A 25995-nucleotide genomic window follows, 5' to 3' on the forward strand; every position below is an offset into this window, starting at 1 on the left:
ACCCCCCCTCATCTGCCCCAGCATTGTACCTCCCTGCACATCTGCTCCACTGTAGTATCTCTATGCTCTTCTGTCTCTCCACTGAACCATCTGCTCATCTGTCCTAACACTGAACCCATCTGCTCACTGTAACCCGCTTTCTCATCTGCCTTACCAATGTACCTCCTGCACATTGGTCTCACCTCTATACCCCCCTGTTCTTCTCCCCCACCTCTGTTCCTCCGCTCTCCTGCCCCACAACTGTACTCCCCTGCTCTTCTGTCCCACTGCTGAACACCCTCTCATCTCTTCCACCACTGTACCTCCCTGCACATCTGCCCCACCACTGTACCTTCCTGCACATCTGCCCCACCACTGTACCCGCTTCTCATCTCTGATATGTGTGATATGCAGAGTGGTGAAAGGAAGCTGAGATGAGACACATCTACCTGTCCTGGAACACTCATCCTCCTGATCCACCTCTCACATCCAGACCACGTGCTTGTATAGAATGTATGGGACGAATGGGATGTCCCATACAAGCATATGGAATGGATGCACAATAATGAGCTCAGCTCAGGGGCATGGAAGCAGTGGACAGGTGTACAGGATCATAAGTTGGGCCCCCGCAAAAAAAAGTTTCTGCACTGCAGCAAAAGTTGGGTGTGATTTTTATTGCGCTGAATACTGGCTGTGGCTTAAAAGGGACAGTATTAAGTGATGCAAATGTTCAGGAATATTGTCACCTAATTGGGGTTTTCTCAATCACAGTGAAATCCCTTCTTTCTGAGATTGGTAGTGGCAACAAAACGAGTCATCTTCCTCTAGATGGTGGGCGGGGCTAGCAGGATTGATTGGCTTTAGCAGTGGCCAATGACAGTCCTCCTGAAAATAGGGTCCGCCCCCCCTCCCTAGCAGAACTGCACCCAATCTCTTCCCCATCACCAAAGCTGACAATCGCAGCTACAAAGTTAGAGAACCAAACAGTGTTTCCCATCTTTTACAATGTGTGGGGGCGCAGTGCCTCCCCCTCAGTTCAGGTGCCCTCAGTTCAGGTGCGGTGTGGGGAACTCTGAGATTGAAATGCATTCGTGTCTCACTGAAACTTTCCTGTGCTACATTAAATTCACACTTCCCATGAGCACCTGCTTACACACGTAATACTATGCCAAGCCAAGGGTGATAGAGCGCTGAGGCTTTTCCTCCTGGAGAAACAGGAAGTGTGTCCTGAGACCCTATTGGCTTCCTGATTGGCCGGGAGGAAAAGCAAGAAGACAATAGTGAATATTGATGTGCTATTGTCACACAACTGGGTGGGCGCAGTGCTCTGGACCCTGAGCCCACCCTTTTTTGAAGCCAGTTAGAGCCCCAGACTCTAATCATGTGCTTCCAAAAAAAATAAAATAATAATAATTATATAAAAAACACACTATAGAAATCCATGCGTCTGGCACCCTGGCACCCACAAGGGCCAGGTGCATGAATTATGGGGGGGCGGAGCCCCTTATTGACAGGCCGCCACTGACAACACTACTAAGCATGTGTCTATCAGTGGTGGCCAATGATTGTGCTTTACTGACCCCTCTTCTGCGTCAGCTTAACCTTGACCATTAGAGTACTTCCTATGCAAGCAATCTGTAAAACTTTGACTTGGTTTTAGAACTATAATGGGGAGAAAGACAAGGCTAGGCACCCCTCTGTTTAATAGACTATTAATTAGGTACTGGCTAATGGTTTGTACTTCAAAGACCCAGACTAAAAAGGTAAGCAATAGTATGACCTCCTAATAGAAAAAGAGCAATGTATATAGGTTTGTGGGCTTTTATAACATGAAGACCCTTAAAGTGCTAGTTGGGCAGGTCTAGTCTAGTCTAAAATGAAAACCAAATAGGAATCATAATTACCACTTACCAGAATTAGGATCGTACAGTCTCAGCAACAAAGAAACCAATGTGGATTTGCCAGAACCGCTTGGACCAACCACAGCCATCACAGAGCCAGAGGGAATGGTGAGCTCGAGATTCTGGAAGATGGCAGCCTCAGGGCGGCTCGGGTACATGAAGGTGACATTGCGAAACTCCAGGGCACCTCTGAACTTCTCTGGAGCCAATATCTCCCCCTCTAGAAGGACACAGAACATTGAACCAGTCACATCAGTCTCTGCACCAGAAGAGCTTACACTCCAATGTCCCTACGCAGTCACACTATTATTATTATTATTATAGATTTATATAGCTCTGACATATACCGCAGTGCTGTACAGAGATCACTGAGCCAGTCAAATCAGTCTCTGGAGCTTACACTCTAATGTCCGCCCCCCCAGTCACACACTAATATTATTATACATTTATATAGCTCTGACATATACCACAGTGCTGCACAGAGAACACTGAGCCAGTCACATCAGTCTCTGGAGCTTACACTCTAATGTCCCCCCACAGTCACATACTAAGGATGAGCTCGATGTTCGGGTTGATCATCGGGTGTTCACCCATTCGCAGAACAGCTAATATGGAGCGTTCCTGGAAAATTCGAGCACCGCGGAATGTCCCATAATGCACTGCAATCTTGCAGTGCATTGCTGTATGATGATTGGCCAAAGCATGCACCTGACCTGCATGCTTTGGCCAATCACAGTGCTGAGAGAGCCATAATTGGCCAAAGGCAGTTAGTGGCAGTGTATTTGAGAACATATATCTCTCTGCATCCAGTGTAGCCTATCTCTACAGTGCATTCTGTGGTGTACTGTTTCTAATACAGTGCAGGCAGTATACACAGTATCTAATACAGTGTGTACAATTTCTACTACACTTCTGGTGGTGTACACAGTATACAATACAGTGCAGCCATTGTACAGTTTCTGATACAGTGCAGGCGTTGTACACAGTATCTAATACAGTGTGTACAGTTCCCAATACACTTCAGGTGGTGTACACATTATCTAATACAGTGTAGCGTGGTGTTGAAAAACAAAATATGCATCATGTCCGGAAGGCCACCAAGGAGAGGCAGACGCTCACAGGCCACTAAAAGAGGGCAGCCAGCCTCTGTGTCTACAGTCAACAGTGGGGGTCATGAACATGAGGCATCCTCTGCAGGTGGCCATGGAGCACGCTTGTCCTTTTTTTCTGCTGCTGGCAATGTTATTGAGCCAGAACATGCAGAAGAGTTGGTGGTGAGTGACAAGGAGGGAGGGGGATGATGAGGTTACTGACTGTACTTAGTGGAGGAGAGAAGAGAGGAGGAGGCACAACTCCAACGAGGCAGGATGTGCTCTAGGGGGCAGCTTAAGGGCAGCCACCCTATAGCATCACACCGCAGAGCTCTGCAGGTGCAGGGCACTGACTCCCTGCTGACTTTAAAAGTTCCTTGGTGTGGGCCTTTTTCGACACGTGTGCAGCAAATCACACCATTGCTATCTGCAACCTATGTCTGAAGCGGATCAAGCATGGCCAGAACAGAAGCCGCTTGGGCAACACATGCTTGACTAGACATATGACGACCTGCCATGCAGTCTGTTGGCAACAGCAACTGCAGTAAAGTTAATATTACTGCTGACTCATGGTCCAGCAGGCATGGGCAGGGACGTTACCTTTCCTTCACGGCACACAGGGTAACTCTGCTGAGAGCTGGGAAGGATGCAAAACAGGGTTCAGTGTTGTTGGAGCTTGTTCGGCCACCACGCCTCCAAAATGAGGGGGAGGAGGATTGTGTCAGCATTGATGTAGAGGATAACACTTAGCAGCAGTCTTCAAGGGATGGTTTTCAGTCCCCAGAAACCTAAGGCCAGAACTTGCTCAATATGCAATTGAGCTACTGGCCTGTCCTGCATCCAGCGTGCTTTCTGAATGCACATTCAGTACTGCTGGAGGGTTTGTAATGGATCAAAGAGTGTGCCTGTCCACAGACTCCATTGATAGGCTCACATTCATAAAAATGAATCAGTCTTGGATCAGCAGCCATCAAGCACCTGATGCGGATGTAACTGATTGAATTTTCTATGAATGTGGTATCCCTTGAAGACTGCCTATGCTGACTATCCTATTCCCCCTTAATCTTGATAATGCTAACTTCCAACAATATTTTTGGTTTAGGGCACCACCACCCAAGGCCCAATTTTTCTGTCCCTGTTTAACAGGGGCATGCATTTACAATTTTTGATCTAGTATTTAACAGCAGGGCCCGTTCCTGTGCCCAACAAGAGTAACTGTGAGGGGTTACAGTGTTCTGGTACCACCAACACCTAAGGCCCAATTTTATACAGAGTATATAGGGCAAGCTGTATAGTATATAGTGCCTGGGGGACCCCCCGCCATTTTTTTTATTTTGGTGCAGGGTTCCCCCAATTTCCATACCATACCTAAAGGGCCTTGTATGGATTTTTTTTTTTTTTTTGGGGGGGGGGGGGGGGGGGGCATCCACTCCATTCTTTTTGGTATTTTTATCTACATTTCCGGGATCCGACAATACATTACAGGCGCAAGCAGTTTTAAAATTACAATTTTTCCTTTAGAAATTTCATTTTGCTGTGGCACTGTTATTAACATGAAAGATGTGCTACTTTACAGGCATACTAAGGACACCCCCCAGGCATGATATTTAAAAGGAATATTAAATTTGTATTGTTTCACTTTAAGCATTATTAAAATCACTGCAAACGTCAGTTTTTAAAACTTTTTTTTTGCATTGATACATGTCCCCTGGGGTAGGACCCTGGTCCTCACACACTTTTTATGGCAATAACTTGCATATAAACACTTTTGATTTTTCACGTCCCATAGACTTAAACGGTGTTTGTGCATTTTTTGCCTGTTCGCATGTTCTGCTGCTAACCAAACCGGTGGGTGTTCGGCTCGTCCCTATCACACACTATTAATATACAATTTATCTCTGAACTAGGAGGAGCATACAATCTAATACCCCATCACATTCACACCTGCAAACAGTCAGGTAACAGCAGAATATTTCAATAGTTCTTAAAATATTCTGAGAGGAAATGCTCCACTCATCATACAAAAAATAAAAAATAAAAAAATAAAAAAAGGGCTCTCACCATTAAAAGCCATCTCTGGTTTCCGGTCCAGCAGCTGCCAAATACGGGTTCCGGCACCAAATCCCTTCATGAGCTCTGAGTAGAATGAGCTGAGCCCTGAGGATTGGAGTATAAAATTGGTAAATGATCCCCATTTCCTGTATCCGAGATAACCAAATGTTCTTTAGAGGATTCACAGATGGAGACCGGAGAGATAACGGGAAGAAATGTCAACAGTAACTGCCCGGTCATAAAAGACATTTGAAATCGCAACTTAAGTATCTCAGGAAAGAACGTGTGCAATTCAGGGATTACTGACCTTCTCTTTAAATTTTTTAAAATTTGGCAATCAATCATATTATTGGCTATTGTTCAAGCAAAATTAAAAAAAAATATAAACAGCAAAATGACCCCCATGGACCCTGTAGCTACAGTAGATAATGGGACACCCCCCCCCCCCCATGGGTCTTGTAGGTAATATGCCCTCCATGGGTCTTTTAAATAAGACCTCCATGGATCCTGAGGATAACATGACCTCCAACATAATGGGAATCCCCTCAGTTGTCCTCGTTGTAGGAGTTTCCCTCTGTTTTTGTTCTAGCGACAGCTTGGTAAATGTTGTGTTTCCCATCACTTTTTGTCCAAGTGTTGGTTCTGGTCACAGGACAAATAGAGAGGGTAAAAAGCAGAACATACCAGGTTAGTGTTGCAATCTTCTTTAAACTACTTAAAGACCGGAGGGATTTGCCCCCTTAACAACCAGGCCATATTTTGGCGCTACGGCACTGCGTCGCTTTAACTGACAATTGTCGTGCAATGTTGTACCCAAACAAAATTTAGGTCCTTTTTTCCCACAAATAGAGCTTTCTTTTAAAGGCATTTGATTACCTCTGCGGCTTTTTTTGAGCTATAAACAAAATTTAAAAAAAAAACAAAGCGCCAATATTGGGGAAAAAAAAATAAAAAACACACAATATTTTTTACTGTTTGCTATAATAAAATATCCATTTAAAAAAAAAAAAAATCTTCATCGGTTTAGGCCAATATGTATTCTTCTACATATTTTATGTAAAAAAAAAAATAATTGCAATAAGCGTATATTGATTGGTTTGCACAAAAGATATAGCGTCCACAAAATAGATGATAGATTTATGGAATCTTTATTATTTTTTACTAGTAATGGCGGCCATCTGCGATTTTTATCGGGACTGCGACATTGTGGCAGACAGATCGGACACTTGACACTTTTTTCAGACCAGTGACATTTATACAGCGATTAGTGCTAAAAATAGCCACTGAATACCGGTACTGTATAAATGTCACTGGCAGGGAAGAGGTTAACACTAGGTGGTGATCAAGGGGTTAAACGTATCCTGGGAGGTGTGGGGGGAGTGTACTGACTGGAGGAGGAGAGAGATCGCTGTTCCTGATCACTAGGAACAGCAGATCTCTCTCTCTACTTCCCTGACAGAATGGGGATCTGTCCGTTTACATTGACAGATCCCAGTTCTGGCTCTCTGAGGAGCGATCACGGGTCGCTGGCAGACGCGCATCTGCTCCGGCCCTTATTGCTCTTAAAGCGGCCAATGTATGCCTACGGCCGTTCGAACAGGCGTGCCAACCAGCCACAGTATAAGGTCGGAAAGCAGTTTACAAGAAGTAAAAACTTATTTTAATGTATTTATTTACATTTTAAAAACCTTTTAGTAACCAGTGTATAGGCGGGTTTCTGGTGTTTGTGACCACCAGCATCAGTCTCAGGCTGTGATTCTGATCAGATGGAGTAGAAACATTATATGGACTTTGTATTTGCCAGTTTACTTTGGCAACACATTGTTGCTAGCTGCCAGTAGCTTGGAACAGAGAACAGATCCAGATGATCTTTTTTTGCAACTAGAAAGTGAATGAGCTGAGCCCCGAGGGTTGGAGCATAAAATTGGTAAATGACCCTCATCTCCTGGCTTAGAGATAACCAAATGTTCTTTATATGATTCACAGATGGAGACCAGTGAGAGAACAGGACAAAATGTCAGCAGTAATGGGGAACTGCCTGGTCATAAAAGACATTTAGATCACACCTTATGTATGTCAGGAAAGAGTGTGCAATTTAATAAATACTGACCTTCTCTTTAAAAGTTAAAAAAAAAAAAAAAAAACAACATTCACAGAAATACTAACCCTTTTTAATACTATGGCTCCCATGGATCCTGTAGAAATTGTGTCCTAAATGGATCCTGTAGCCAATATGATCCCCATGGTATCTGTAGATAATGTGACCCCCCCCCCCCCATGGGCTCCTGTAGATAATGTGCCTCCCCCCATGGGTCTTGTAGGCAATATGACCTCCATGGGTCCTGTAGAAAATGTGACCTCCATGGGTCTTTTAAATAATGAGCATGGGTGCTATAGATAATGTAACCCCCAGGTGTCCTGTAGATAATGTGATTCCTATGTCTCTTTTAGATAAAAATTACTGCTATGGGTCCTTTAGATGAAATTACCTCCATAGGTACCATAGAAAATGAGACCTCCGTGGCTCCTGTAGATAATGAGACCTCCGTGGCTCCTGTAGATAATGAGACCTCCGTGGCTCCTGTAGATAATGAGACCTCCGTGGCTCCTGTAGATAATGAGACCTCCGTGGCTCCTGTAGATAATGAGACCTCCGTGGCTCCTGTAGATAATGAGACCTCCGTGGCTCCTGTAGATAATGAGACCTCCGTGGCTCCTGTAGATAATGAGACCTCCGTGGCTCCTGTAGATAATGAGACCTCCGTGGCTCCTGTAGATAATGAGACCTCCGTGGCTCCTGTAGATAATGAGACCTCCGTGGCTCCTGTAGATAATGAGACCTCCGTGGCTCCTGTAGATAATGAGACCTCCGTGGCTCCTGTAGATAATGAGACCTCCGTGGCTCCTGTAGATAATGAGACCTCCGTGGCTCCTGTAGATAATGAGACCTCCGTGGCTCCTGTAGATAATGAGACCTCCGTGGCTCCTGTAGATAATGAGACCTCCGTGGCTCCTGTAGATAATGAGACCTCCGTGGCTCCTGTAGATAATGAGACCTCCGTGGCTCCTGTAGATAATGAGACCTCCGTGGCTCCTGTAGATAATGAGACCTCCGTGGCTCCTGTAGATAATGAGACCTCCATGGCTCCTGTAGATAATGAGACCTCCATGGGTTCTGAAGACGTGACCTCTATGGGTGCTGTAGATAACATGACCCCCAGGTGTCCTGTAGATAAGGTGATCCATGTGGGGTCTGTAGATAATTTGATCCCTATGTCTATTTTAGATAATGTGATCTCCATAGGTCCCATAAAAAAGCCCCCCCCCCCCCCAGGGGTCCTGTAGATAAAATTGACCCCTATAGGTCCTGTAGATAAGGTGGCCATGATCCTTTAAATAATGTGATCTTCGTGGGTCCTGTAGATCACTGATGTGTGAACGTAGAAGACACATATATGTATGGCAAAAAAATGTAATTTAGTTCCGGACCAGGGAAGGGTTAAAACTACCATAAAGGTTTTAATTGTCACACTGTCTAGTTGCAAAACAGATCATCTGGATCTGTTCTGTTCCAAGCTACTGGCAGCTAGCAACAAATGTGTTGCCAAGGTAAACTGGAAAATACAATGTAACAAAATCAACTCCAAGGGGACCGATCACAATGATACAAAGTCCATACAATGTTTCTACTCCATCTCATTAGAATCACAGCCTGAGAATGCTGGTGATCACAAACACCAGTAACCCGCCTATACGCTTGTTACGAAAGGTTTTTAAAATATAATAAATACATTAAAAAGAAGCTTTTACTTCTTGTTAAAGAAAATTGCACACTAAGCTGGTATGCTCTGCTTTTTACCTTCTCTATTTCTCCGGATGCCCAGGACCAGCACTTGGCCAAAAAAGTGATGGGAAACCCAACATTTACAGAGGGAAACTCATTCAACAAGGCCAACTGAGGGGATTCCCATTATGTTGGAGAGCTAGCCACGTACTTTTCATGTCTCAGGGCCAGGAAATGAAGAGAAATCTCCCCAAAAGAAATACAACCAGCTAGAAAAGAAAATTTACCTTTCCCCACTCTATTCAAAAGTAAAGTACATTTTGGTGAAGTTAACATTATTTTCTCCAACATGGATTTTACTACGTACCTCCGATGCTGATCCCTACCCAAAAGGCATACATCAGGAAAGAGGAAAGTTCACCAACTGTCATCTGTGAGGCTCCAGTTAGAAGACCACCTTTGTACAACACAGCCAGGATAATGAAATTCCCTGATAGCCCAGTCTAGAAAATACAAAAGACAATCACTGGTCAAAAATGAATATCCTGGAATGAATATTGTGGATATCACAAAGGGGCTAGCCAGATTAAGGGAAAGAATCTACAAGGGGAACAGGACTCAAATCATCATCATCATAAATTTTGCAAAGGACAGAAGCAACAAGAAATAAAAAAGAAAAAGGGGGTCCTTTAAAAATGTTTATTGATTTGTTGTATTTTTCTTTGATCTATTTTTGTCAGTCCTACAATACACCATCTCGTCCACATAATGCTTAAAAGTGGGGTTCCACCCAAAAAAAAAAAAAACTACATGAAAAATTCTAAAAAAAAAATAAATAAAAAAAAAAAATATCCAAATGTTTTTTTGTTTTTTACTCACCTCTAAATGCCTGTTGCTAGGGGGTCCCTCATAGTCTGCCTCTTTCAGTGCCTGGGCTGGTGACATCACTTCCGTCTCGGCACAGGAAGGGCTCAGCTCCCTCCCTCCTGTCAATCATCTGGGACCCATAACAGGTCCCAGGTGACTGAGCGGCCAATCACGGCGCGCGGCGCCGCTCGCGCAGTGGGTGCCAGGCTGTGAAGCCACAGCCCGGCGCCCACAGTTGCAATGCCAGCGCCGCTGAACGGAGGAGGAGACGATCGGGGCTTCGATCCCCCGCATCGCTGGACCCTGGGACAGGTAAGTGTCCAATTAAAAGTCAGCAGCTGAGGTATTTGTAGCTGCTGACTTTTAATTTTTTTTTTTTGACTGGCCCTCCTCTTTAAGTTGTGAGTTTCTGCATTAATTTTTTTTTGCAATTAAATAAATTATTGCACAAAAAAATGTGAAAATAAAAAGCAACATTTGCCAATCTTCAAGTTGGGACCCATATCGCCAAAGATGTTTATAGAATTTACACTAAATGATCAAACATTTGTAGACATCTTACCTTCACACCTATATGAGCTGATTGGGCACCCCATTCCACAACTATTAATATAGAGTTTCCCCATTTGTGGTTATAACGACCTCTACTCTTCTGGGAAGACATTTTTGAGGGTGTTTGTGTCCTTTTGTGAGGTCAGGTGCTAATGTTGGATGAGAAGACCTGGTTCACAATCCGTGTTCATCCCAAGGGTATTCAATAGGATTGAGGTCAGGGCTCTGTGCGGGACACTCCAGTTCAGCCACACTAAACTGGTGAAATCATGTCTCTATGGAGATTGAGAAGACCTAACTTGTTCCAATTCGTCCCAAAGTTTAGCAGGGTTGAGGTCAGGTGCAGGACACTCCAGTTCCTCTACACCAAACTGATCACACCAGGTCTTTAAAACTTAGCTTTGTACAAGGGACATAATCATGCTGGGACAGGTCTTCCCCAAGATTAGAAGGGCACATGTGTCTAAAAGGTCTACGTAGATAATGTTTGCCAATGTAGATTGCGCTGGTGTGTGCCATGATTCAGAGATGTCCATTAATTCATATAAGTGTGATGGTCAGATTTCCACAGACTTTTGGACACCTAGTGTGAAAAGTCATCTATTACTTCTACTCAATATGAAGCCAAAGCCATCATGTTCATTTATAGTCTATAATATTTTTCACTTGATAGACCTCAAATTATATGATGTAGAGGGACAAATTCGACTCACCAATCCAAAGAACCCGGCCCGAGCCATGGCCTCTTTATAAGCCAAGTCCAGAACATAATCCACCTTGCTGTCATACTTCTTCATCTCATGCATCTCCTTCCCGAAGGCACGGACCGTCCTCACATTACCGATACGCTCTTCTGCCAACTGCGGGCATAAAACAGAGGAAGCTAAATGACTGAACTGTACAAGACCATTATACTACTAAAGTGTTTTGCCTGCAGTAGAAGAATAAATTCATCTACCTCTGTCTCAAAGCATAAGCTGTTTTAAATCTAATATAATAGCTCTTCTTGATTTGCTGCCCCTCAACTTGAATCCATGAATGGTTCCTTTTATACACTGAATGGTTTAGGAGGGAATTATGGTGTAAAGAGCAGCTCAGAACCATAGTATATAAAACTAAATCTCAAACTGATCGCTGCCATCCCATCCGTTTCCCGCATTGACATTGGTTTGCCCCCCCCCCCAAATATTGAGCACCAGACACCACTGGAACCCCATGTCATGTCCTCACCTGTGTGGCTTCTGCCAGCGAATCTTGGGTCAGTTTGGAGACCTTCCGCAAATATCTGCCATAGATGACTCCGACAACCGACAGGGGAGGGATGATGCTCAACACAAACGTAGCCAATTGTGGAGAGACAAAAAACTGCAAGAAAATACATTTACAGTGTTGTAGAGCAGACTGGATTGTTACAGTAATGGAAATATCCATGACAAAAAGCAAGCAATCATATTTTTCTCTCCAGAAGGATGGCGCCATCTCTGAACAGAGATGCTTCCAGGGTTACCAGCTGCTTACTGGACTGAGATGGCAGGTCAGAGATGACACAGTTGCATAAATCCTGATGCTTCTGCAATTTTTGGCTGTGTTCAAAAATTCCTGACACAGATCAGCCTCGTGCAGCAGTCTTCAGGTGCTATAAAGCCACAATGTTGCAGTCTAATGATTGGGGGAGACTGAGGAAATGCTTCCTCCTGCCTGCAGCAGACTGGTGACATTACTCAGCCTAGGCAGAGTCACTGACTACAGCTCTAAGGATGGCTTTTTAATAAGGATACACCAATACCATTTTTTTAAAATTCTTAATTCTTTTTTTTTTTTTTTTTTTTAAACAGCGGGTATGTGTACCAATACTTTTTCAGTACTCGCTGATATCAATTACTGATACCTACCAGCAACTGTTTTGTTTACACTTCAGCAATGGTACAAAGCATTGAAAAAAAATAAATAATATTTACAAAATAAATAAAAAAAAATTTGAATCAGATTCATCATTATCCTCCACCTTATCTTCCTTAAGCACCACTCAACCCAACACTTCATCTGCACTCAATTCTTCACGCAAGAGACTTCGTTTTGGGGGTAACACCCCACCAACGAACCCTAAAAAAGATAAGAAAGGCCCAAAAAGCCTTAGATCCACTCATGTACCCCCTGTACATACTTCACACGACACCAATACCCCTTTAGAAGGGGCAACTGGTCACTCCACATTGCACGGAACAATTCCTAAAATTTTAAACTCGGCCCTAATGACAAACAAATATACGAAAATCAATGAGGACGCTATTTTTTTAGATCTGAAAAAACAACAGAGCAATCTAGATGCTTACGTCCTAAAACCTCCACTGTCCCAACAGAACCCCCTCCCCCACACCACATCGACCGTAATGTCATAAACCTTATCCCCTACACATTCAATAGTGAGGAAATCTCTTTACTACAGTTAGGTTTGGGCTTCTGTCCTCTCGATGCACTCAGGGTCACTGAGACTATTAAGGACTTGTACCTTTTTGCACGTAATTTAACTTTCAGATTTATCTACGATAAGGATCGTGTCAATCTCGGGCTGGAGCGTGAGCTCGCGGAGCGTACCAAGGGCTTCTCTATGGAGGAGTTCAGGGCGCTCCGCGACCTGATGCTCCTGTTCGATGAAGGTGATACTGGTGACCCCACACCTCTACAAGATTGCGGGGGCCCTGATGATACCCCTTCAAGCAAGCCTACAACAGGGACAGTTCCATCTGCTCTCCCTGTACCCAATATGTCTGGTCCCCCGGTTACTCTTAAACAAACATCCTTGCCCAAGCCTTTTCGCCTACGTTCTCGTAGGTTTCCCGATCTTAACACCTGCCCGGAGATTTGGGCCTTTCTCCGAGCCACGATTAATGACCTCAAGAAGCAAAAATGGCCAGATTTCTCTCCAAATCTTGACCCTAGTCAAATCCGAGCTCTCCGGTCGTTGCAGCAACGCTCAGATGTCGTGATTAAACAATCAGACAAGGGCGGCAATATTGTCCTTATGGCCAATCACCAATACCAATCAATGTGTCTCGCTATCCTCAACAACAAACATTGGTATAGACCCATTTCTTCCACTCACGTATCTTCCTTTGCACAGGAACTCCGGGTTCTTTGCACTGAGGCCTACCTCACAGGCCTCATTGACAAAGACACCTTGGAGTTCCTGGTCCCCAAATTTCCCCGCACCCCCACCTTTTATTCCCTACCCAAGACCCACAAAGATGTGCATATCCCTCCGGGAAGACCCATAGTGTCGGGGATAGGCTCGTTAACAGATAATGCGAGTAAATTCGTTGATGCTTTCTTAATGCCTCATGTCCGTAGTCTCCCGTCCTACATTAGAGACACTACCGACCTATTGCAACACCTCGAGGGAATCCAGATCCCTCCGGACGCCCTGCTCGTGGCTGTTGATATTGAGGCCCTTTACTCTAGTATCCCCCACGAGCAGGGCGTACGGACGGCTGGTTCCTTCTTATCTGAACAAGATACAACTACCTGGCCTTTAAACCAGTTTATACTAACACTACTGTATTTTATATTGACAAAAAACTATTTTACTTTCAACGATCAGTTGTTTTTGCAAATACAGGGTGTTGCAATGGGGACGTCGTGTGCCCCAGCATATGCAAACTTATACCTAGGCGGCTGGGAACGATATATCCATGCTCATGACCAATACACGGAATTTCTAAACGATATCCTTTTATGGTATCGCTTTATTGACGATCTATTCATGGTATGGACGGGTCCTAGGGACAAACTTCTACAATTCTTACGCCTACTTGACAATAACGACCTAAACTTGAAATTTACTTTCAAAATTGAGACTGAGCAAATCCCCTTCCTTGATCTATTGATTATCAAACAACCGGATGGAAATCTGGGCACTGACCTCTACAGAAAACCTACTGCTGGGAATACCCTGTTATTTGCCACCAGCGCACATCCGAGCTCTTTGGTACGGAGCATACCCTATGCCCAGTACCTACGTTTACGTAGGAACTGTACACACGACAGTGACTTCATACGTCAGGCCAGAGCCTTACGCGAACGCCTTTTACGACGGGGTTACTCCTCTACCAATTTGCGTAAAGCATATAACAAGTCCTTGTCATGCTCTCGGACTTCCCTACTCTTCAAAGGCAGGGACCCTTCCCCTTCCACAGAAACCGTAAGATTCATCACGACCTATTCTGCACACCACAGTTTACTTCGTAATATTTTAACCAAACATTGGCACCTCTTGGCTGAACATCACACACTGACCAAATATATTCGACCCACACCGGAAGTGGTCTTCCGTAGAGCGCGGTCGCTACGTGATCAATTAACTGCCAGCCATTATAATCCCACCAGACCCTTGAGGAGTGGTCCCAATGGCACATTCCAATGCGGGGAGTGCCCCCGGTGCCCTTGGGTCCACGAAAGTAGAACTGTGGTTCTACCCAATGGGGAGACTCTGGTCCCACGGACTTATGCCAACTGTGGTACAAAAGGGGTGATCTATCTCATGAACTGTGTATGTAAAGCCTTTTATGTGGGCAAAACAATTAGGGAATTTAGACAGGGAATTGGGGACCACCTCTATGATTCAGAAAATGGCAAATTGACCACCATTGGCCGACACATTGGCCTTCACCATAGATTCGACAACTCCGTTGTCAGATTTCTGGTGTTGGAGGTGGTTCAACCCAGTCCGAGGGGTGGCGATTGGGATCGCTCGATACTCCAAAGGGAATCCCTTTGGATCGAGCGACTCAATGCCACCATTCCCCCCGGCTTAAACGAGTCAGTGTCTTACAGAGCCTTTTTGTGAGGCCTTGTGTTCCCCCCCCCCCCCCCCCCCCCCTCTCCCCCCCTGTCCCTTGTCATTATTGGGATTTACCGTTAAGTATTATGCCTTCGCTGCTTAAGGTTTACCCCTAGTGTCATTGCTTGTTGACACCCCGATGCTTATATATAGAACTAAAGTACTGTTTTCTCTGATTTACCATTGTTTCATTATGCTATAAATTTTATTGCTGTTCAAGGATAACCTCTTTTCCACCATCAGGCTCTGTCGGTCACTGTTTTGTTCCGGTTCTTCTCCCCGCGGCGGACACATGTTCGCCCTGGCAGCCTTCGGGCTGCTTGTGTCTCCTTGTCTGGGAACTAGATTCCCTTGACAGGAGCGCGCGCTTGCGCAGTAGCACTTTATTGTGCACCTGCGCAGTGCGGGCGAACAGACTCGGCTACGTCAGAGACCGCCCCCTTCACGCCATCTCTGACTTCCGGGTTGGGGTGCTTTTATAGCGGCCGGTTATGGCCGCTGTACGAGCCTACAGCCTCCCGACGCTGCGTTAGTGGAGGATCATTTCTCTGGGTAAGCTTTGTACCCCCTCTCTTTCCCTGTTAATTTTTAGATCTTTTCTTTTCCTTTTACCCTGGTCCCGCACCAAGGTTACCTAGTGCGGCCCCTCTATGCAACTCCAATTGCAATGTTATTGTATCTCTGCTCATTGCCATACTTATATTGCTTCCCTCCTTTTGGTAATTAGTACCCCTTAACTTGGTATTGTTTATTCATATCCACTGTTAGCCCGCATTATTCCACACACTGTAAAGTTTACTATATTTATCCTCAGTGTGTAGCAATTATAGTGCTTTTTATCTGTGGATTAACCCTTTGTATATCTGTGGATGGTAATCTTTATACAAACTTCGATTTCAGTTGCTGTTGTGGCCTTCCTTTCCCCCTATACATCAATGGTTCCAGCCGTGGGGGGCCCTCACTGTTAATAGCTTATGGTCTGTCCGACCTTTCTGCTATATGGTCCTCTCATTAGGATGTCTCCACCTATTTCAGCTCATGCGTCTTTTAACCAAGTAATTTTTTAAGTGGTGAGTGCCAGCCTTACAACACCTGGGTGCAGTTCCCTTTAGCTCTTACCTGTTCCTATATAGATGGAATTTTTGGTCCTCGTTCCTCTTGATGCCTCACCGTCCCCTCCCCTCCCTTCCCCCCTTTTTTGCCCAACAACCCCCCCTCCCCCCCTTTTTTTCCCTCTCCTTTCCCTCTCCCTTTTTCCCCCCCTTCCCCCCCTTCCTCCCCCTTTTCCCCCCTTTCCCCCCCTCTTCCTCCCCCCCTCCTCCCCCTTCCCTTCCTACCTTCCTCTTCCCCATCCCCTTGCACTTCTTTCTTCTCTATCACGATTTCTTCCTGCCCTTCTCCTGCACACTGACCTCGGAATTTTTATAGCTTTATCACTGGCACCCCTATATTCCATCTTTTTTTTGGAATCTTTTTTCTGGTGACCTGTATAATTCAACCATTTAAATTTATTCACCAGAGGCTGTGTGTTATCCCCTGTGTTCGCCGCAGGGGGAATTATATGGGGCCCTACATACCCACAGAGAATTCCTGAACGGGTGAGCTTATCCTTATTGTACATAATCTGTATGTATTTGTGTAATGTACCATTAATAATTTTGCTGCGATAATAACTTCATCATACACCTGTTGATTTGTTTGTATTTATTACAACCATTTTATGTCACACTATAGATATGGCTCTCCTGAGGAAGCGGTGAAAACCGCGAAACCGGTCGGGAATTCAAGCTATATATGTATCTGCCATCAATATTGGGTGTAATCCATATGGTTGTATATATTGGCTCTGTTTCGAATTACAACTGTATGTGATATTGTAATAACCTTTTAATATTGTTTCTATTAAAATTGAAATTTTATACAATTGTTATTTTCCTCTTTACCTCTCTTTGCTTAATACGTAGTTATACTGAGTACCGCAATAGTCCCCCCTTTTCTTCTATTGGGGGGTGGAGACATCGGCTGACAGGAGCAGCTAACTGCGGCCGTCCCCTACCCCCTTCCTCTCCTCGAATTTGACACTTGGGATGATGGTACCTTTACCCTTTAACACAATTCCCGTAACCTAGGCGTTCTCCTCTATAAAAAAAATTTATATATATATATATATATATATATATATATATATATATATATATATATATATATATATATATATATATATATATATATATATATATATATATATATATATATATCTAGATATATATATCTAGATATATATATATATCTAGATATATATATATCTATCTATATCTATATCATTTTTTTTTTTATTTTGAGCTTTTTTCAATGTGAAACATGTAAATAGATGTTAAAGGTGTAAAAATATTAATGAAGAAAGCAGAATGAAAAAAAGTTTTAATTATTATTAGTTTATAAAATAGAAAAGTGAACAAAAGATAAAAAAAATCAGCAGGAAAATAATAATTAAATGGAGAAGGAGAATAAAGAAGCTAATTAAGGCTGCTTAGAGTAAAATAAGGGTTAATAAGCGGTTAAGCGGTTAAACAGAGCAACATTTAATAAAAATATATATATTTTTTTACTTGACAGTAGGGATGAGCCAAACCCCCCCCCCGTTCGGTTAGCAGCAGAACTTGCGAACAGGCAAAAAATTTCTTCGAACACGCGAACACCGATAAAGTCTATGGGACACGAACATGAATAATCAAAAGTGCTCATTTTAAAGGCTTATATGCAAGTTATTGTCATAAAAAGTGTTTAGGGACCCGGGTCCTGCCCCAGGGGACATGGATCAATGCAAAAAAAAGTTATAAAAAACGTCCGTTTTTTCGGGAGCAGTGATTTTAATAATGCTTAAAATGAAACAATAAAAGTGTAATATTCCTTTAAATTTCGTACCTGGGGGGTGTCTATAGTATGCCTGTAAAGGGGCGCATGTTTCCCGTGTTTAGAACAATCTGACAGCAAAATGAAATTTCAAGGGAAAAAAAAAAAAAAGTAATTTAAAGCTACTCGCGGCTATTAATGAATTGTTGGTCCAACAATACACATAAAAGTTCATTGATAAAAACTGCATGGGATTTCCCCACAGGGGAACCCCGACCCAAAATGAAAAAAACTTTGACACTTTTTTTGTGAAATGGTAGGGGTACATTTGTACCCCATTACCAATTCACACGGGGGGGGCAGGATCTGTGTGTCCCCTTGTTAAAGGGGGCTTCCAGATTCCAATAAGCCCCCCGCCCGCAGACCCCCACAACCACCGGCCAAGGGTTGTGGGGATGAGGCCCTTCTGCCCATCAATATGGGGACAAGGTGCTTTGGGGGGCTACCTCAAAGCACCCTCCCAATGTAGAGGGAATGTGGCCTGGTAGGGTTCAGGAGGGGGGGCACCCTCTCGCCCCCCGTCTTTTCCTGCAGCCTGCCAGGTTGTGTGCTCGGATAAGGGTCTGGTATGGATTTTTGGGGGGACCCCATGCCATTTTTTTTTTTATTTTGGCATGGGGTTCCCTTTAAAAACCATACCTTTGGGTCTGGTATGGATTTTGAGGGGGACCCCCATGCCATTTTTTAAAAAAATTTTGGCGCGGGGTTCCCCTTAATATCCATACCAAACCTGAAGGGCCTGGTATGGAATTTAGGGGGACCCCCACGCCATTTTTTTTAAAGTTTTGGTTCGGGGTTCCCCTGTGGGGAAATCCCATGCCGTTTTGTTCAATAAACTTTTATGTGTATTGTCAGACCGACAATTCATTAATAGCCGCGAGTAGTTTTAAATTACTTTTTTTCCCCTTTGAAATGTCATTTTGCTGTCAGACTGTTCTAAACACGGGAAACATGCGCCCCTTTACAGGCATACTATAGACACCCCCCAGGTACGAAATTTAAAGAAATATTACACTTTTATTGTTTCACTTTAAGCATTATTAAAATCACTGCTCCCAAAAAAACAGCCGTTTTTAAAACTTTTTTTGCATTGATACATGTCCCCTGGGGCAGGACCCAGGTCCCCAAACACTTTTTATGACAATACCATGCATATAAGCCTTTAAAATTAGCACTTTTGATTTCTCCCATAGACTTTTAAAGGGTGTTCCGCGGCTTTCGAATTTGCCGCGAACACCCCAAATTGTTCACTAAGCCTATTTTTGAAATTTGGTGTTTACAAGTTAAAATCCATATTTTTTGCTAGAAAATTACTTAGAGCCCCCAAACATATATATATATATATATATATATATATGTTTGGGGGCTCTAAGTAATTTTCTAGCAAAAAATACGGATTTTAACTTGTAAACACCAAATTTCAAAAATAGGCTTAGTCATGAAAGGGTTAAAGTATAACTAAAAAGGTAAACCTTTTTTTTTTTTTTTAGTTTTTGGATAGAGTGGGGGTGGACGAGAACACCTGTCAGTTTTTATCGTTGTCTGTGCCCCCCGTTAGGGAGATTCACCTTCTCTATTTATCCTGTTTACTATCAGTATTGAAGTATTGAAAGTAAAAGAAAATCCCAAATGTTGGGGTTGTCCCCAGAAAAGTAAGAACATGCAAACTCCATGCAGGTACTGTGCTGGCTGGGATTCAAACCAAGGAGGCCAGTGCTGCCAGGCAGACTTGTTGAACAATAAGCCCACTGTGCTGGATCATCATAAGTCGTATAGCACACACAGTGCTGCAAAGTGCAGCTCATAGAAAAGAATAGAACCCACTTATAAAAACACATAAAGAGATCCCCCTCTTCATACAAAATGCATGAAAAAAATGAATTTCTTATCCAAATGCATTCATGACAAAACACAAGGCTCCAAAAACAAGAATTACCATCATCCCAATTCCAACCGTAGCCTGGGCCACTGCTCTGAGCCCATCCGAGAGGTTCTCCGTGACCGATCTACCAATCAGAACGCTGTCTGATGACAAGCGATTGATCAGCTCTCCGGTCCGCGTCTTGTCAAAGAATCCCACTTCCTGCCGCAGCACGGAGGAGAAGAGCGAGGAGCGCAGTTGGCGGACTATACGCTGCCCTAGGAGGATGGAAGAAAAGAAAAGAAAAAGGATTCAGATATTGGTTCTTGGTTTATTACACCACAAATTGTAATTAAATGTTACATCTATTAAAAGATGAAAAATCAACAATAAAAGTCAAGCTAAAATAAAAATAACACCTCTGGACTTTTTTTTAAATTATTTTTACATTACATATAAAATATTATAAAATTTACATATTCCTATAATTATTTATTTATTTATTTTTTAATTTTAGGGATTTGATTTTGTTTTCAAAAGTGATGCTGTAGCTTAGAACTGAATGACCTTTATTTTGTCTCCTCCAGGCTCAAAGTGCTTGCATCTCTTTATAGCCAACATCCGCTTTGATCGGCAGTTGGGGGGGTCGACACACTCCAGCCTCAGCACAATTTTCTTGGTGGTCTTTTTATGGAGGATTGGCTTGGTCTGCCCACCATATCTGCTCTGCTTGCGGTCGTATTGTCTTTCCCTGGGCATAGAGGGAGTCTTTCCCCTTCTTGTACTGGGTGACCTTGTGGGGATGATGCTTCCCACATTTCTTGCAGTAGGTTCTGCGGGTTTTAGGGATGTTCACCTTCTTGCCCGACTGTGTAGAGAAGGTGCTATTTATATTATTACTACTATTAATAATAATGCATATTATTTTTTCTCTTTTGTTATTATATATAGAGCAGGGGTCTTCAAACTATGGCTCTCCAGTTGTTCAGGAACTACAATTCCCATCATGCCTAGTCATGGTCATAAATGCCAGATAGAGAAATTATATATATATATATATACACATACATACAGTATCTCACGAAAGTGAGTACACCCCTCACATTTCTGTGAATCTTTTCTTCTATCTTTTCATGTGACAACACTGAAGAAATGACACTTTGCTACAATGTAAAGTAGTGAGTGTACAGCTTGTATAACAGTGTACATTTTCTGTCCCCTCAAAATAACTCAACACAGCCATTAATGTCTAAACCGCTGGCAACAAAAGTGAGTACACCCCTAAGTGAAAATGTCCAAATTGGGCCCAATTAGCCATTTTCCCTCCCCGGTGTCATGTGACTCGTTAGTGTTACAAGGTCCCAGGTGTGAATGGGGAGCAGGTGTGTTAAATTTGGTGTTATCGCTCTCACTCTCTTATACTGGTCACTGGAACTTCAACATGGCACCTCATGGCAAAGAACTCTCTGAGGATCTGAAAAGAAGAATTGTTGCCCTACATAAAGATGGCCTAGGCTATAAGAAGATTGCCAAGACCCTGAAACTGAGCTGCAGCACGGTGACCAAGACCATACAGCGGTATAACAGGACAGGTTCCACTCTGAACAGGCCTCACCATGGTCCACCAAAGAAGTTGAGGTCACGTGCTCAGCATCATATCCAGAGGCTGTCTTTGGGAAATAGATGTATGAGTGCTGCCAGCATTGCTGCAGAGATTGAAGGGGTGGGGGGTCAGCCTGTCAGTGCTCAGACCATACGCTGCACACTGCATCAAATTGGTCTGCATGGCTGTCATCCCAGAAGGAAGCCTCTTCTAAAGATGATGCACAAGAAAGCCCGCAAACAGTTTGCTGAAGACAAGCAGACTAAGGACATGGACTACTGGAACCATGTCCTGTGGTCTGATGAGACCAAGATAAACTTATTTGGTTCAGATGGTGACAAGCGTGTGTGGCGGCAACCAGGTGAGGAGTACAAAGACAAGTGTGTCTTGTCTACAGTCAAGCATGGTGGTGGGAGTGTCATGGTCTGGGGCTTTAGGAGTGCTGCCGGCACTGGGGGGCTACAGATCATTGAGGGAACCATGAATGCCAACATGTACTGTGACATACTGAAGCAGAGCATGATCCCCTCCCTTCAGAGACTGGGCCACAGGGCAGTATTGCAACATGATAACCACCCCAAACACACCTCCAAGATGACCACTGCCTTGCTAAAGAATCTGAAGGTAAAGGTGATGGACTGGCCAAGCATATCTCCAGACTTAAACCCTATTGAGCATCTGTAGGACATCCTCAAATGGAATATGGAGGAGCGCAAGGTCTCTAACATCCACCAGCCCTGTGATGTCATCATGGAGGAGTGGAAGAGGACTCCAGTGACAACCTGTGAAGCTCTGGTGAACTTCATGCCCAAGAGGGTTAAGGCAGTGGTGGAAAATAATGGTGGCCACACAAAATATTGACTCTTTGAGCTCAATTTGGACATTTTCACTTAGGGGTGTACTGACTTTTGTTGCCAGCGGTTTAGACATTAATGGCTGTGTGTTGAGTTATTTTGAGGGGAACAGCAAATTTACACTGTTATACAAGCTGTACACTCACTACTTTACATTGTAGACAAGTGTCATTTCTTCAGTGTTGTCACATGAAAAGATAGAAGAAAAGATTTACAAAAAAGTGAGGGGTGTACTCATTAATAAAAAAATCTTACAAAAGAATAAAAATAACTAAAAATTAATAAAAATAATAAAGAAGAAATTATAAATCTGCATCATTTAAATATCTAAAAATAAAAAAATAATAAAATTCACAACAAATAAATAATTTGAAATAATATTACATGATAATATAATGTAAAACATTATTAGCAAAAATCTTGATTCTGCCCGAGCTGCAGAACATCACACAATTTAGGAATCTGGTCCATCAGGAATTGTAGGACTCTCTGTAGGACAGACATGTTTGCATTCTTATATTCAGAAGAATAAAAAAAAATATGCAGTATATGGATTCACCTAATTGATTATCACTACCAGTAATCTCCCCTATATTCTCCCTCTGTGGGCGGGGATCCTACCTGAGGCTTGCATGAGGTAGACGCGGGCCCCGTTGGCGGCGGCTCCGCACAGGAAGACTCCGCTCAGAAAGGCGCACAGTGTGGTCAGGCTGGAGGAGAAATCCTCGGAAGGGTTGGAATAAATCACATCGATCACTTTCCCCAGGAAGAATGGCGCAGACATGGTGATGACACTGGACACGGTGAGGAATCCCAACGCCGCTGTGACACAAATAGAGAATACAAAACATTACTTATTATACTGCTACTGCTGAGAACATGGACCAACATTGCAACCCCCCCATACCTTCAACATTCCAACCCCCAATACCTTCAACATTCCATCTCTATACACCTCATTATAAAATGTATTGGATTGCCCTCCAGCAATCTGCATGTATTGAGTGCAAGAAACATCAATAAATAATCCAGAAAATAACGATCAAAGCAACCCTTTCCTCTTTCCTAAGGTGGCAGCGGGCTGCACTCTGCATGACTTGTAGGGGCAAGTTTGCTCTATACACATCACATGGTGTCTAGGTGATTAGTACTGCTACCTTACAGCACTGGGTCCTGGTTTGCATTTTCACCTGGGTACACTTACCTTACCTCCCACAATCAAAATCCAGCCAGGAATTTATGTTATCCATAAAAATGTTCTACATCCCACAACCAAACCATCTGGTCATATACAGGAAATATGTATGCAGGAAGATGTTGGTCTCCCATGCTATACCATGCTTTTAAAAGGTCTACTGCAATTATGTACAAAAATACGGGGAGCAGAGGTACAGATTTCAATAAAGAACTCAAGCAAAAAAAAAAACAATTATTATTATTATTAATAAAAAATGTTTTTTACTGTAAAAAAATTTTCTATGTAAAAAAAAATAAAAATAAATAAAAAACAGAAAATTGTTACAGTAAAAAAAGTGTTTTTAAAAAAAAATTTTTTTTTTTTTTTTAACATACTCTGAACAGAGCAGTTCACTGTACTGCTCTGGGGGATGTGTTCGGGTTTTTGTTTATCATTATGGTTGCTTTTTACAGTCATCTGAACATGGTTATAAGCAATCATTTTTATGAATGGCATCCATTCATGTGCCACTGCTTACTATTGCGATAGCTGCAACTGGCCACATTTATCACACAGTACAGGTCTGCTGTGATTGGCCACATCTCTCACATAGTACAGGTCTGCTGTGATTGGCCCCTGTACCAATCAGAGAGATCACAATAGTACACAACTAATGGCTATAAATGAAAACCATTGTGTACAACTGAACCGTGATCGCTGTGATTGGCCACATCCATCACACAGTACATGCCCACTGTGATTGGCCCCTGTACCAGAGAGATCACAGCAGTACACAATGAATGGCTATAAAATGAAAGCCACTGTGTGCAACTGACATGTGATCACTGTGATTGGTCCCATCAATCACATGGTACCAGGACCGGCCCGGTACAACGATCTGTCTTCCGTTGTGCCCGTTGGACACAACGGGTGACAGATCACGCTGCTGTACATCCCCTAGGGCGCTTGAGGAGCTCAAGTGGGAGGACTTCATATGACATCCCCCTGGGATAATGGTGCTTGAATGGTGGTTAAAGAGAACATAACAAAAGTAGCTTTTACTGCAAGATTTGCCTTCAATCAAGAGCGTTCCCTCTGCAGTGCTTTTTTCTGCCACTAGATGTCCTCATTTAACTCACTTCCTCTGAGCCAAGGTGGTCCTGAACCTGTCCCCATGCCTGTGATTGGGCAAGGAAAAGAGGAAGCAGCACAGTAATGAGCTCATCCCCCACTGCTCTTGCCCTCTTGCTTCTTCCACTCACACGCCAGCTCTGCTGTATAGGGAATGCAAACTTACACTGTATATATATATATATATATATACACATACACATATACATACACACACACACACACACACACATACATATATACACACACACACACACACACACACACAATTTATCTGCTTGCCAACCATCTTATAGTAGAGCAGAGCAGCTCTCCTGCACTGAATCACATCTAAACTGTTTGGACGGGAAGTGGTATTAGTCCATAGCTGACCCCTATCAGTGCTGGCCAGGAACAGAGCTGGTCTCGGCTACAAGCTTCAATGTAGCAGGAGAAATGTCCATATGCCGCACATTGTGACAAACCCCGGTGGTAACAGAGTGAATGGCAGCCTCAGAGTGAGCTCTAATCATAGGGATTAAGCTCCGGGGGTCGGAGCGAAACGCGTTGGGGGCGCGGCCTGGTTGGAGCTCAGGCTGAGGCTGCCATTCACTCTCTAACCATGGGGGTTTGTCACGATGTGCGGCATATGGGCATTTCTCATGATAGTATTCACAAACGACTGATAATATCCTGCCCTGGCCCATCGACTCGGCTTGATATGATCCAATCTAAAATCAATCGGCAGGGAAGTTATGGCTTTTCAATCGTTGGCAGATTCAATCAAAGTGAAAAACACATTGATCAGAAAATATAAATCAAAGTGTGTATGGCCACCATAACACAGCGTGACTCATTCTGAACATGGAATTAAAAGCCAAATTAAAAAGGAACATTGTGATTGTGGTGTGAAGGAGACTTCAAGGGTGTAGTGACCTGGACACAAAGGATCTCTGAATGACTTCAGACCAATTACTACACCACCCCATGTAGAACATTAATCTGAAGGCACTTATAGAGCTGGAATTCTCTTCTACTTCCACGTGATCCAGTTCATGGAGGAGATTATTGAGAAATCTCACGGGTCATGTGTCACCCCACCACCACGTACACATTGGGATTTAATACCAGGAATGTAGAGCTATTTTTTTTTATATAACTCCTTGGCGCTGGTCGCACACAAATATTGAATTAGTGAAAACACAGCTGTGCCGAGAGTACAAGCCCTGCGCCTTCCCGCCACAGTTACCGACGGCTAACAGAAGGATGACATGTGTGGTTCATTCCGAATAAAGTTAGGGTGAATTTTTATTGTGTGGAAATTCTGATGTATATGAATTTCCAAATTAGAATAGTACTGAATTTAAACGAATCCGAAAATATGAAAAAAAAAAAAAAAAATAATTTGGATGAA

General features: G+C 43.3%; 1 protein-coding gene and 1 pseudogene across 1 annotated transcript in view; both read right to left on the minus strand.

The window, feature by feature from the left end:
- Window positions 1-25995, minus strand: part of ABCB10 (ATP binding cassette subfamily B member 10) — a 68910-nt gene that overhangs the window by 15499 nt on the left and 27416 nt on the right. Inside the window, exons 2-8 of the mRNA XM_073635387.1 lie at window positions 22916-23116; window positions 19913-20115; window positions 11457-11591; window positions 10940-11086; window positions 9175-9310; window positions 5033-5128; window positions 1891-2100 (exon numbers count right to left, since the gene is read on the minus strand). Coding sequence (XP_073491488.1) covers window positions 1891-2100; window positions 5033-5128; window positions 9175-9310; window positions 10940-11086; window positions 11457-11591; window positions 19913-20115; window positions 22916-23116 — 1128 coding nt within the window. The remainder of the gene's footprint in view (window positions 1-1890; window positions 2101-5032; window positions 5129-9174; window positions 9311-10939; window positions 11087-11456; window positions 11592-19912; window positions 20116-22915; window positions 23117-25995) is intronic.
- LOC141101755 (large ribosomal subunit protein eL42-like) lies at window positions 20267-22798 on the minus strand (annotated as a pseudogene).

Source organism: Aquarana catesbeiana, linkage group LG06 (assembly GCF_042186555.1).
Source record: "Aquarana catesbeiana isolate 2022-GZ linkage group LG06, ASM4218655v1, whole genome shotgun sequence".
In the NCBI taxonomy this organism is placed as follows: Eukaryota; Metazoa; Chordata; class Amphibia; order Anura; family Ranidae; genus Aquarana; species Aquarana catesbeiana.